Source organism: Cutaneotrichosporon cavernicola (assembly GCF_030864355.1).
Source record: "Cutaneotrichosporon cavernicola HIS019 DNA, chromosome: 6".
Taxonomy (NCBI): domain Eukaryota; kingdom Fungi; phylum Basidiomycota; class Tremellomycetes; order Trichosporonales; family Trichosporonaceae; genus Cutaneotrichosporon; species Cutaneotrichosporon cavernicola.
In genome coordinates, this window is record NC_083398.1 from 1,372,012 (window position 1) to 1,385,936 (window position 13,925).

Below are 13,925 nucleotides of genomic sequence, written 5' to 3' on the forward strand. Positions count from 1 at the left end.
GGACACGACACCACCCTCGCCGTTCAACAGAACGGCACACGTTCACCACCCGCCTGGTCATGCCCGACATTGAAGGCCCCTACCCTGCAGCCCCCCCGCTGCCGATTCGTTCCAACAGGGTTCTCTACAACTTTGACCGTGGACTCGCTCAGCAAGCTGGACCGAGCAAGTCTCGCCTCCCTCTTGCCACATCTCCTCCCGCTGCTGTTCCACACCACATCCATTCCACTTTCTCTCTCGACCACACGCCGCGTGCAGACAGCATGTACACGCCCCCATCCGATTCGCGCATCCGCTCCCCCAAGATCGACAGGTCGCGTCGCCCACATAGTGCCTACCCTCCCACCGACGAGCCAGTCTACCATGTCCAACGCAAGTACACCGACCCAACTCCACACTCCGGCGCGTACCCTGGGTCGGAGCAGCCTCCTAGCCCGATGCCCTCGGGGTCCAACCCGCAGCTCGATGTCGATCTTGATGTCTACGCCCAGGATTACAACGAACTCGACGACGACATGCGCCAGCTTGGTGACGACATGCGCGAGCCGACGTTGAGTTTCGCCACGACGTCGACTGTCGACTCGACCACGAGCTCACCATCTATTGGCGAGGCGTACACATATGACAGTGAACGGGTAGTGGATGGAAAACCAGAGCACGAGCCTCGCATCCGCATGAGGACGGGGCGCCAGCACGCGTATTCATCTGCAGAGTCCTCGATGGTCTCTGGCGCGTTCTCTTATCACGCTTACAGCGAATACAGCCAGCAACCACCAGTCCCCCCTCTCCCAGCCGACATCAGCATGGGGCTCAACCGCAACGGCTACCGTGTGTCTCCAAACGACACCAACTCTACAGCAAGCTATCACGCCGCGTCTCCCGTCTCGTCGTACGCACAGCACCAGCCATGGCGCTCGCCGGTCATGGCGAGGGATCGCAGCCTCTCCGTCTCGACCACGGACGACACTGAGGGTTCGTCAGGCTCGGGGGAAGAACGGCTGTCCTCTGCCTTTGAACACTCGTTCAGCTATCTTTCCGGATCACTGCCAGCGAGGCCACCATGGGCGGACAACAGCGAGGTCCTTGCCGAGCCGAACGCCCTTGCGATGGTCGATGACGGTCGGAGCGCGATCCTCAACCAAGAAAGGCTAGAGGCCATGGGTGGAATCCGCGTCCTGAGCGCAATGTCGGACAATGAGCTGTTACGACTCCCCCGTTTCACACACCTGCTTCTTGCTGGTGTGGGTCCCGGCATCCTCGACGCACTGCCTGCACTGCTGGACGTGCTCTCAACCACTCTTGTTGTGCTCGACATTTCGAACAACGACCTGTCGACTCTGCCCACAGCCCTCAGGCATTGCACTTCCCTGGAGGAGCTCAACGTTTCGCACAACCCCTTGCTCCAACTGCCACCCTTATTAGGCGAGTGCACTAGCATGCGGATGCTTGTGGCCGATGGGTGTCTGCTCTCCAACCTCCCAGTAGAGCTCGCACAAACGCGCTCGCTGCACACGCTGTGCGTGCGCGGCAACCGCCTCGTTACCCTGCCACCATGGTTGTGCCTCTTGGCCCACCTCGACACACTACGAATCGACAACAATCCCTTCGCGACTCAGTGGCAGCCGATTGTTGCGCCTATTCTGGCATCAACGCTTCGCACCCACTCGCGCTCATCGTCAGCCGCGTCCAACCACGCTCGTCCGGGAACAACCCAGTCGATCTACAGGCCCACGACGCCAGGGTTGAACTCGGGGATGAGCTCGCTCAACGCCTCCCAGTCGTCTGTTGGCGGCCCGTCGTCGTCTGCGGACTCGCTCGGCCTTGGCCTCCAGAACGGACGGGGGCAGCCGGTCCAGCAGTCTATCCGGACTTTCAGTCGCGGTGCCAAGCAGGACTCTCCGATGCGTGCCCCAAATCGCAGCATAAGCAACCCCAGTCCACAATCGGAGATCCTTTCCGACCGCACACCTGTGCCTTCGAACCGCCGCGTGTTTAGTGCCGCGCACTACACGGATGACTCGGAACCCGAGGGAAACGAGAAGAACAGCAAGTGGGGCTTCCTTCGCAAGGTGTCACTCTCGCGTCTGCGAACAGAAAAGGAGCGTTCTGCCCAGTTGAACGCTTCTGCCGCGGCCAACGTTTCGTCGATGCCCGCGGGTCCCGTCATCTCTGCTCCAACCCTCGTTGGTGGTCCCCCCAAGCGTCCGCCTCTCAACGCGAACAGCTGGTCGACCACCATGATCCCCGGGAGGCAACGTGGTGCGTCGCAGGGCAGTGTCGACCTCGCCCACACGGTATCGACTATGTCGGTCCCCAAGATGCCAACCCAGCTTGCCGTCAACGCATACGGAATGTCCACAGGCGTGCGTAGCAAGCGCCGCAGCTTCCTCCCCATCGACCCCAGCCCACCCTCCCTGAACGTTTCTATTCCTTCCATGTCTCCGTTCATGGCACCGCAGGCGGCTCTTGCGGACCATGAGCAGCCGCACGCCACTGGAGACGATGCTGTGGAGACGTTGGGCGAGGACGACGGGCTGTCGATGGGGCATCACACCACTTCGACGCACCACTCGTACGCCCGCTCGGTGGACAACATGTCCATCAACGAAAACGATGGACGTTACTCGCGTGGCTTGGAATCGATCAAGAGCTACCTCCGCGACCTCTACGACCTTTCCCTCCCACCGGGAGAACCGTACGGTGCATTCGAAGTCATCCAGTCGCAGGCATCGACCGTCAGCTCGGAGACGCTGTCTCCAATAGGCGACAACGCCAAACTCCGTGACTCTGTCGCCGAGTCGACAATGACGACGTCTGCCCGTCACCTCACGATTAGCAGCGCGATCCCGTCGCGCAGCGTCTCGATGGTCAGTGTTGGCAGCGAGCGCCACTCGGCATACTCGTCGACTGGCGGTCTCGACCCCGAGATTCAAAAGCGCTACAAGGACGACCCGTCAAAACGCACCCGCGTGCTGCGCGAGATCTACGAGACGGAGAAGACATACGTCCGTGGTCTTGACGAGCTGGTTCAGATCTATGTTCGGCCAGCCAGCCTCTCGGCCGGCAACTCTAAGGGTGAGACCGTAATCCCTATGGCGGAGCGAAAAGTTGTCTTTGGTGGCGTTGAGTCGATCCTAATCTTCCACCGCGACAATTTCCTCCCGGCCATCGAGAGGGCCATCAAGCCTCTCCTCCTGGACGGCGACGACCCGACTGGCGCCGTGTCGGCCTTGGCTGCGCACAAGGTCGGCGAGGAGTTCCGCAACTACATTGCCTACATGAAACAGTACTCGACGTACATCAACAACTTTGACAACGCACTGTCACGTATGAAGACGTGGTTGTTGCCGTCCAACGGCTCGACCACTCCTTCTCCCGCCAAGGGCACGGGCGCTATTGGCGTTGCGGCTGTCGGCGCAAGCCTGGTTGGCTCAGCAGTCCTCCCAGTGGGCGAGAGTGTGCCGCACACTGGGTCGAACCTCGCACCGGCGCAGCGCAAGCGTGTCAAGACGTTCCTCAAGCGCGCCAAGGAGAACCCCAAGCACTCGCAGATCAACCTCGAGTCGTACTTGCTGCTTCCAGTGCAGCGTATTCCACGATACAAGCTCCTTTTAAGCGATCTTGCGCTGTGTACGCCTCCGCGCGAGAGTATCGGGCCGAATGACGCGCTCGATGACGCGATCCACGAGATCACGACGCTGGCGTCGCTTATGAACGAGGAGAAGCGCGAGGCCGAGTCTCGGCTACGTCTCTTAGCGTGGCAACAGCGCATTACGTCGCGTGGCCCGAGCCCACTTGTGCAGCCACACCGCAAGCTCATTCTTGATGGCGCGCTCTCGCTCATCCGCGTGGTCAAGAAGGCGAGCGCATACGCCGAGGTCGACGGCCCGCCGCAGCTGAGCACTGTCGACGGCGACTCGACAATTACGGGCAACAAGACGGTTGTGCCGGTCGAGTTTATCAAGCCCGAGCCGATGGAGAAGCCTATCATGCTCATCCTCTGCTCTGACATGCTTGTGCTAGTGCAGCCGCGTGGTGAGGGGTGGGAGGGCAGTGTCGATCTGTTCTCGGTGCTGCGTATGGCGACGGTGCGCGAGCCAGCCAGTGTGAGCGCCTCCAACGACCGCGTTCTGCGTGTCGTCGACAACAGGGTAAGTTGATCGCAACGAGCCACGAATGTTGCTAACCCCAGTCAATCTACTACTTCAATGGTGGGACGCACGCGACGACGCTCCAGTGGTGCAGGGCCATCAACGGACAGAACAGTCGCTAGTGCAAGTTTGTGTTTGCCTTTGATAGGAACCCTGTGTTTTCGTTGTACCAGATATGCACATGCTAGAGTTCGGGCTAGTGGGTGTGCCGGACTGACGTCGCCGCCCCAAATACGCCAGCCTGCTTTACCGAATATACTATAGCGGCAAGGGCATCTGAACCGGGCCACGACAGGCCCAGACGGCGTGGTAACGACCCGGATTTGCACTGGGCTGGCCTCGCCAAGTTACACCAAGATCCCGACTCTGGGACGCAGCGTATTACGGCTGTGGCCCGACTTGCTGTCTAACGGCGAGGATCGCGAGGGGTAACGCTACAGATCCCGAAGGGTAAAGGGATGAGGTAGTTTGAACCTACAGTGTCCGTGCTAAAGTCGTGTTCCCGCGAACATGACGAGCACGAGGGTGACAGTTGGAGGCCGAGGCGTCAGCGTTCACGTTGGTCCGCCTTCTCGTGATTCTCAAAACTACATCCTTACTACAGATACAACTAAATACAGCCAAACTAGTACTCCTGGACGGGGATCATCTTGCCAATGGTAGCGCGGCGCTTGCGCGTCTGGTCGCGAATCGTTGGCGTCCCGACGTCAAAGTATCCGAACCCGCCAAACAGCTCCTCCTCATCAAGGACGCCATCATCAACACCGTCCATCTCGTGGTCGCTAAGGCGGCGGCCGGTACGCGCGTCGCGCATGACGCCCGAGTGGTCGATGAACGCCTCTGGACGCTCGTTGGCCTCACGCCACAGCTGGATGAGAAGCGAGCGCACCTCCATAAAGTAGCGCTGGAGCGTCTTGAGTAACCGGCGAGTCTGGAGGTGCTTGGAGCTCATGCAGACGCTGATACCCTCGTCCTTGATGATGTAGCCGATGCCGTAGCCCTCGGGAGTGACTGGTCCAAAGCCGAACAGGCGCAGTGCGGGGTTACCGCAGTTGGAGGTGGAGAGGGTCGACGAACCCAGGTCAGAGTAGGCCTGGTCGGTGAAGATGGCCGGAATTGGGGGAGGTGTCTGGCCTGCGGCCTCGGCGTGGCGGACCTCGCGCTGGATGAGAGAGTACATTGCATACAGGTGGCGGTCCTGGCCCTTGCCGGCGGATGCGTCGCGTGTCTGGTCCGTGTGGTGCTTGCATGCGGCGCGGAGGGCTTCAATCTTCTCGCCAGGCGTAGCCGTCTCGGAGCAGAACGTCTGGACAAAGTGAACCGACGGGACCGAGACAGTACGGATGGCCTCGGTACGTCCGTGCAGGAAGCTCTTGGTCATGGCGGGCTCGTACGTGCTCTCAACGCGGCCGTAGAGCGAGTAGTATGCGGCCTGGAAGGCCATCTGCACAAAGGCGTCGGGCGAAAAGCCGTGGCGCTTGATAAAGTTGGCACCGTAACCGCGGAACTCGAGAGCCTTTGAGTCGTTTTGGCAGATGAGGTCCGAGATACGAGTCTCGGCGAAACGAACACCGAGCTTGAGCTCGCGAGTGAGGCGCCAGTCGAGCTTTTTGGGGCTCGTGTCGTATTCCCAATCGACATTGTCGTCGGCATCGCGAGGCGTCTTGGAGCCCTTGGCGAACGGTGACGGCCTGGCCTTGAACAGCGACGGCGTCGACGGGTTGATTGACTTTGCAAACAACAGCACGAGCTCGGTGTAGATGTCCGCAGCGTACCGCAGGACCGTGTGGCCGTCGACACCCGTGTGCTCAAAGTTGACACCCGCCTCTCCGTCCGCACACACGATAATCTGAAGCTTGTCGTACCACCGGTTCGTGCACGTCCCGACCTGGACACCGTTTTCGAGGCGGTAGCTGCCACAAAGGAAGTTGGAGCACAGCTCTCCGACGTCTGCGGGCGCGCTGTCGTCGAGGCACACAACAAAGAGTGCCGACTCGACAATCGACAGACACTTTGCGTTGTGGCGGTTCGAGCCACGCAGCTCATGGCGAAGCTTGGACCAGATCTTGCGGTTCTCAGTGGTGAGGATACCGACGGCGTTCTGGCTGGTTTCGGTCACTGGGAACTTGTCGGCGTCGCTGACAATGCCTTGGAGGTTGGTCAGGATCTCGCGGTCCGACAGCAGAGGGCGGTTCTTGTTGTCGAGCACGTCAAACCAGTCTGTGCGTTAGTTAGGGTCTGTGCCAAAGGGTGTGGCGCTTGTGATGGGGGCGTGTGATGGTAGTCAGGGGTGACAAAACAAACTTACAAAACTGGCCGCGGCGGAGCACAACAATGTGGCGCGATTCGCTGTACGTCTCCATACGGCAGCCGAGCTCGGTTGGCGCACGAGATGTGGCGAACAACCTCTCATACTGACTCATGTCGAGCTGGTTGCCACGGATGGCGTCAGGCTTAAGGAAGCCATTTCTCAGGTCGTGGATAAAGTAAAGAGAAGACAGAATGAGGGATGATGCACGTGACAGTTGAGGGTCGTTGCGTGGGGTGACATCGGATGAGAGAACAAAGAATGGGTTGAGGGAGAGTACGACTGACTCCGAGTGAGAGAGGTAACTCTCATCTGTAACAGTTAGGGATTGTGCCTGTAGGAGAAGTGGGGGATGATGATCTGACTGCTAGCGACTTGGACTTACACCAGAACTCCTCAATGTAGCTGTCAACGCCCTCGCTGTATTCCTCAAGCTTCTTCTGCCACTTGTTACCTTCGCCGCTTGCGAGGAAGTCACCGACGATGGCCTTGGTCTTGATGTGCTCGTCCTCGTCCTGGAGGCCCTCGAGGGCTTCGAGGTAACGCCTGCAGCTGTCTGCGATAGAGGGAAGGGGGAGCTTGGGGAGGACGGCAGGGTAGTGGCTCATGATACCGTTGGGTGCGTCAGGTGCTGTGGGAGCGAGCGTCCCCGCTGGAGCTGGGGGGACGGCGGTCTTGGTCGCCATTGCGATGGTGGAGCTTGTGGGGTGGGTGGGGTGTGAGTGGTGGAGATGGTGATGGTGATGGTGATGGTCTTGGTTGGAGCTTGGATGGGGGAGTAGGACCAAGAAACGGGAGAGTGGAGATTATAAGGGGGGGGGAAGGAGAAGCAGCGGTTGAGAGAGGGGTCGGGTGAGAGAAGACGTCGGGAGGGCCACGGGGGGGTGAGGGTGACGATGAGGTAGACAGGTAGGCAGTAGAGAGCGTTTCAGTGGCCGTGGCTGTGGCCGTGCAGTGGCTGCTAGGTCGTGCGGTGCCTTTGTTCCTTTGTTCCTTCCGTCCGCGATGCAACTCGAGGTCGTCTACGAGTGCCAGTGACTGACGGCTTCAACATTCTAATACATTACCTATGGCTATTACTTTGTAATGGATTTGTCCGGCGGGTCAACCCCCTTCCCTTTACTGACATGTCATCATTCCTCTCTAATCAACCAATTAAACAATACATCAACTTCGGCAACGTCACTTTACCGGGGAATAGAAAAGGGGGGGGGCCCATGTGCGGAGTTGAATCTTGGATTCAGGGTAGACAATGAGGGGCCACTTGACTACCATCAGCCATTCAGGGGTGGGTTAGTACAGTGGCATTACGCCTCTGATGAAGAAAATACTATCCAACTATCCAATAGACTGTCGCAAATACAATAACATCTCGGCCCACATCGGCCTCTAGCACTCGTATCCCCCGTATCCCCCTTGCTTTCTGGGCCACCGACGTACTCTCATCCTCCCATGCCTCATCCCCGCACTCCAAAACCACACAGCACCCGATACGCTCATCTCGTTTCCCAAACAAGCAGGGTGGCAGTCCAAGATATCGGAACGTGACAGGACAGGGAACAAGAGGCATCGGGAACAGAGACGCACGGCCGAGCTTCGGCGTTATACTGTCAACCTATTCCTCCATCCTGTTTTCGAACTGATGATTGATCATTTCGATTTCGATTTTCATTTCGATTTCGATTCCTGTCTGGCGATACTAGTAGCATGCATGCGCAATCACCACACTGTGCCCGCCAGACCACCAGTTGGGAGTCTGGTTTGAAGCATTACAGAGGACCCGTGGGTATGTGGGAAGAGAGGCGGGACCCGATGTGGCCATCACCACCGCCGCTTGAGCCGACCGCAGGCTATAGTCTCGAAAATCAGCAGGCTACTAGTAGGACACCCGAAGCCGGCGGCATCTGTGTACCACGTTGTTGCCATGTTGTTCAAGTTGGAACCTCCACTCGCGTGCATGATTTCACCGTTCCACCGTCTATTGAGCGGAAGACGACGGAAGACTGCCGGGTCTGGCTGGATAACGGACAGAGACATGACTCCGAGATCCGGTGGAGGTCAAGTGGAGGTCTAGTTGAGATGACATGACACACAATTCACCGTTCCACCGTACGCCACCATGGACGCCGACCTGCTCGCCCGCCTCAACGCACTCAAGGGCGCATCGGGCGGACCTCCAACACCTCCCGTGGCCGTGACGACGGCCGCCTCGCGCGCGGCCGACGAAGATTCAGCCCTCGAGGCGCTGGCTCACGCCCTCCCCTCTGCGCCAGACGATGACGATGATCTCGAAGCAATCCTGGCCAGTATCGGGGGGGACAGTCTGGAAGTTGACTACCTCGAGCCGGGGGGATTGGAGCGTGATGCGAACGCGCTTCTGAACGAAGCGCGGCGACACGTAGACGTAAGCGCTGGCGCTGGCGCTGACGGACTGTCCACGGAGGACGAACCATCCGCGGAAACAGCGGATAAGACTGCCGACGATAGCGACGACGGCGAGGGCAATACGGCCGCCGGCACACTTGAACGCGCACTCGCGGAGGCTGCACTGTCCGACGACGAAACCGCTCTCAGTCCGGCCGCTGCTCGTGGCGCCGCACGGGCTCCAGACCGTGCACCGGGGCTCCCAGATTCGAAACCTGGTCCTGAACCCAATACCATGGCAGCGTTGGTGGCGTTGGCAGCCCTCGGCCCTCTCCCGGACCTCAGGGAAGATGACGATCCACCAGACATGAAGGCGAAGATGGACCTGTTACGTGGATTGAAGGGCCCGTCCAACTTCCCAACTGTTCCAAGGAGAGAACCGAAGAAAGACGAGATGGGACCGCCGCCACGCGCACCAGGACAAGGATGGGGTATTCCGGGGTACGACGATGGGCGCGACGACGACCTGGATAGTTGGTGCAGTGAGTTTTGCCAGGAGCGTTCCGGCAGCGAGACAGGCGAGGAATGTCGGCGGTCCAAGTCCATCAAGGAGGAATGTGTCAATCGACCATCTTCGCTACCCTCGCCCGTCTCGCCTGTCTATCTCTTTCATCGAATCATCGTTAACACTGACACAAGGTATATGTAACAAGGACGCCGAGCTGCGCTGCCGCGGATGCGAGGGCGACCTGTATTGCCGCGCGTGTTGGTCGGAGGGTCACGGTACCGGCCCGGGACAGGAGCGTGGACACAAGGCCGACAAGTTTGTGTGGCGCCAGTAGGAGGTATGGAGAGGCAGAGATGAGCTCAAGGAGATTGTGGATAGGCTGTGTCCGACGGTAACTTTTACTTATGGCCGGTGTATGTCACACAGTTGCACGTCACACAGCACAATGACATTAGTTGACCCGTCATTCATCTACAGCCACATCCGTCTATCTTCTAACGGCATGGACTGTCCCACGGCCATCGGTCCAAACACACCGCCTGTTGAGAAACCCAAGACAGTCCCATGAGATGCAGAGGAGATTGGGGTTGAATGATACATCCTGCCGCCGATCCCATCTTCGCCCTCCCACTCCTCTCTTTGTCTCGTGTCAGAGAAATCAAAATATCAACACCAGTGGTGAAACGGTATCATGGACGCTTGCCATGCGTTCGGCGGGGGTTCGACTCCCTCCTGGTGTATCTGTGCTGTAGAAGCGCTTACCAACCTTTTTGTTGCAGATGTTGATGCGAGGTTGGTCAGGGTCTGCGCCATGTTTTGCAGTTGGCCAAGATGTCGGCAGGCAGTTGGACGAGTCACAAGCATAGAAGAGGGAGTGAGGGAGTGTGGGTGTGGCGGAGAGGAGCCTCGGCTTCCTTCAGTTCCTTCCGCCCACTAGCTGTGCTGGGCTCGGTCCCAGGGAAGAGCATGAAGCTTGTTATCACCCGCCTTTCATCTGATGAGCTGCCGCTGCACTCCCAGTCCGACCCCACCCTCGTTGACCCACCCTCGTTGTTCTCGTCTCAGACCATCATCCTAAGGATCTCCTGAGTCGCACTAGGTGCCTAGAACCTCTCTGAACATCAAACAGGTCAAAAACACCTTCGGCATGCCCGGCGAGATGGCCGAGCGGTCTAAGGCGCTGTGTTAAGGTGACTGTCCAACCTCTAGAGGGGATTTGGACGCTGACATCTCCGCAGTCTTCGGACGTGGGTTCGAATCCCACTCTCGTCAGAAGAGTATTCAGTTACTCAGCCAATCCTTTTAGCTCTTTCGTCTCTTTTGACCACGGCAGACACTTAGGGGGTTACCCCCCTAACCCCCTAACCCCTAAATTTGAAGTGGAGGACCTCCACCGCCACATTTGGTCCCCTTGTTTGGTTCCGTTTGATTCAATTGACTTGACGGCGGAGCTCAAGGAGGCAAAGGTTACGCGCGACCTCTTGAGAGGGACCATCTAGACCTGCAAACTCTCCCGACTCTCCCGAGCACTGTCCAGGGGGCCAAAGTTGTCCGAATTGACATAGATATGCTGGACGCCACCAACGACGGCTGGCAAGCTTGGGACGGTGGGAAGAACGATGTCATCATGACGGGCCCACGGCACCATCCATTATCGTTTGTGTCCAACACCTCAACCTTAGCCTCATTTGGACTCGGACATGTCAGAATCCAAAACTAGCCTGACATCACTGGCTAGATGGCCGAGTGGTCTAAGGCGCTGTGTTCAGGTTTCTTCGGAAATCCGCAGTCTTCGGACGTGGGTTCGAATCCCACTCTAGTCAATTGAGGATTTGGTTCCTCTGCCTACACTTTTGCTTGCGGCGCGTGGAAGACGAGTCTCGTGAGCGTCGTTGAACGTGGATGATGTTGAGTGTTGGTCGAAATATTGATCTGGAGGACCTCCACTCTGGTTCTTCACAATCGGGATACATTTCGGCCGATTGCCCAGAGGGGTGAATGAATCAGCCGGTCCGGTTTCGGAGCACGCGATTCTACAGCAGCGGAGTTGTTTTCGTGTTCAAAGCCTCAACGTCATCCATCTCGACTCGGTCAGGCTGGGTGATGGACACGCAGTCTCTCCATCGCTCTTAGTATCATGGCCACCACTACCGGCTCGCCCTCAGCCGCGGCTGAACATCCTACGCAGCACTTTTCGCACGTGAACCACCACCACTCGCCCTCACCCCCGCCGGACAACGGCGAACCGAAGCATGTCCTCATCCTGTATGCGTCGGAGACGGGCGACGCGCAGGACGTGGCCGAGAGAACGGCCCGAGCGTTCCGTGCCCATCACCGCCGGGCAGTCACCATAAGCATGGACGCGTACGACATTGCGGACTTGCCCCATGAGCCGCTGCTCATCCTCATCACCAGCACACACGGTCGTGGCGAGCCACCTCCCGCGATGCGTGGGCTGTGGGGCAAGCTCATCCGTGCCGGCCTCCCAAACCACATTCTCGAGGGTGCGTTGTTGCTGGGGTTAGACTGACACTAGACGTACACTATTCGGTGTATGGGCTCGGGGACTCGTCGTACGAACGCTTCTGTTTTGCGGGTAAGATGCTCGCGCGCAGAATGGATAGCCTCGGCGCGCAGAGTCTTGTGGAGCCTGCGTGGGGTGACGAGCGCGCGCCAGACGGGTGAGCTGTCGTGGTGTTTATGGAATTCAGCTCACGGCAGAATCGAGGAGACGTTCCTGCCATGGCTGGAGCGCACGCTCGCAGCCATCGTGCCGTACCTCCCTGGCCCGTCGCGCGCGCCTCGTCCAGACACCGATCTCCCACCTCCTATCTATCAGCTGGAGCCGGTCGCGGACGGAAACGTCGCGAAAGAAATGGACCGGCTACGCCTTGCCGGCGCAGAGTTGAGGGACTCGAACGCAGAGTACACTGACATCCCTCCAACGGACGCCGGCGTGAACGGCAGCGGCAGCGACGTCAACGGCATCGCGAACAGCGCACGCGCGATGGTCTACCATCCTGCTGGGTGGCACTGGTCGACGTTGAAGCATAACAAGCGCGTTACGGCGCCAGGCTGGTGGCAGGATGTGCGTGAGGTCGAGCTGGAGCTCGCGCCTGGAGTGTGAGTTGAGCATTGTGACTGCAGCTCATCAAAGAACATATCCTCCCGGAGCTATCTGCGCACTCCAGCCGCGATGCTCCGACGCCGAGGTCGACACATTCTTAGAGTCTAACAAGCTCGAGGCAGAGGCAGACAAAGTGTTCATCATTCGCTCGACAGTCCCTGGTGAGCTGATGAATGCTATGTGAGCTGACTCCAGACCAGCCCCTTCCGGCACATCTACCTTCCGGGCCGACAACGCTCCGTACCCTCCTGACGCATCACCTCGACCTGCGCAGTCCGCCACGGAAGAGCTTCTTCGAGTGGCTGCGACGGCTCAGCAAGGACGAGCGCGAGCAGGAGCGCCTTGATGATTTTATCTCTGATCCTGTAAGTTTCTGTGCATTACTCCCCAGCTGACGACTAGGACGAGATCCATGACTACGCTACGCGCCCAAAGCGAACGAGTCTGGAGACCCTCGCCGACTTCCGCATGACCACTATCCCCATGTCGCACATCCTGGAAGTCATAGGACCGCTGCGGAGACGCCAGTTCTCCATTGCCAGTGATTCTGAGGTGAGTTATGAGCTTAAGCACCGCAGCTAAGGCGAAAGGCGCATCCCGGCAAGATCCAACTCCTCATCGCCCTGGTCGACTACAAGACCAACCTCAAGATCCCACGCGTGGGACTGTGCTCGTCATGGCTGGTCACGCTGCCAGAAGGTGCGAGTGCGTCCAGTCGCCTGCTGATCATCAGGAACCCGCATCCCGTACACGCTGCTTCCACCAACTCTTCATCTTCCTGCTGACAATGTCCCCGTGATTCTCGTAGGTCCGGGAACGGGCGTCGCGCCTATGCGAGCTTTCCTGGAAGCACGCGTGCGGCGCGGAGCCGCCAAGGGTGACTAGACGGCCATGCTGTTGACTGACACCAGATACGGCGCTGTACTTTGGCTTCCGTTCTCGTACGGCTGACTTGTACTTCCCGACCGACTGGGAAGAGGCAGAGGCTGCCGGGGCGCATGTGTGCCTCGCTCCCTCACGAGACGGCAAGGACAAGGTGTATGTGCAGGATCTCATCCGCAAGGACGCAGCCATGATCAACGACTGGGTTACCAAGCGTGGCGCTCACGTCTATGTGTGTGGGTGAGTACCAGACCAGTCTCATGGGGCCGGGCTGGCACGCCAGGGGCAAGCGGTCGCATCTGAGCCATCGTGACGACCGTCACGATGGCCGATGTATCCGACGCCTCGAGCTCCAGTCCGAGCCCGAGCGACAGACGCGGTCACGGCTCACCGCTCGCAGGTCCACGAACGCAATGCCCCGTGCGGTGCGTGAAGCAATCGCCTGGTGCATCAGCTCGGATGGTGCAGGGACGCTTTCCGCCACTGAGGCGGAGGAGTACGTGGACGCAATGTTTGATGGCGACCGTGGAGGAGAGGAGAGTTGGTAGAGCCTAATTGGGGGCGACTGTATTAGATTAAACGACT

At 58.9% G+C, this 13,925-nt stretch overlaps 4 protein-coding genes across 4 annotated transcripts; 3 read left to right on the top strand and 1 right to left on the bottom strand.

The window, feature by feature from the left end:
- Window positions 1-59: 59 nt before the first annotated feature.
- CcaverHIS019_0605370 (uncharacterized protein) lies at window positions 60-4,273 on the top strand (the record flags this gene model as incomplete). Its single annotated transcript, XM_060603005.1, has 2 exons — window positions 60-4,151; window positions 4,193-4,273. 2 exons carry the CDS (start codon window positions 60-62, stop codon window positions 4,271-4,273), a joined length of 4,173 nt encoding a protein of 1,390 aa, XP_060459343.1.
- Window positions 4,274-4,776: 503 nt separating this feature from the next.
- YAT1 (uncharacterized protein) lies at window positions 4,777-7,145 on the bottom strand (the record flags this gene model as incomplete). The annotated part of the gene is made up of 3 exons (XM_060603006.1): window positions 4,777-6,371; window positions 6,460-6,771; window positions 6,845-7,145. The coding sequence occupies 3 exons, from the start codon at window positions 7,143-7,145 to the stop codon at window positions 4,777-4,779; spliced, it is 2,208 nt and encodes a 735-aa protein (XP_060459344.1).
- A 1,433-nt stretch (window positions 7,146-8,578) lies between these two features.
- Window positions 8,579-9,665, top strand: CcaverHIS019_0605390 (uncharacterized protein; the record flags this gene model as incomplete). Its single annotated transcript, XM_060603007.1, has 2 exons — window positions 8,579-9,365; window positions 9,523-9,665. The coding sequence occupies 2 exons, from the start codon at window positions 8,579-8,581 to the stop codon at window positions 9,663-9,665; spliced, it is 930 nt and encodes a 309-aa protein (XP_060459345.1).
- Window positions 9,666-11,468: 1,803 nt separating this feature from the next.
- TAH18 (uncharacterized protein) lies at window positions 11,469-13,888 on the top strand (the record flags this gene model as incomplete). The annotated part of the gene is made up of 10 exons (XM_060603008.1): window positions 11,469-11,835; window positions 11,868-12,012; window positions 12,053-12,454; window positions 12,489-12,619; window positions 12,654-12,823; window positions 12,861-13,010; window positions 13,049-13,157; window positions 13,192-13,335; window positions 13,370-13,580; window positions 13,741-13,888. The coding sequence occupies 10 exons, from the start codon at window positions 11,469-11,471 to the stop codon at window positions 13,886-13,888; spliced, it is 1,977 nt and encodes a 658-aa protein (XP_060459346.1).
- Between the last annotated feature and the right edge of the window lie 37 nt (window positions 13,889-13,925).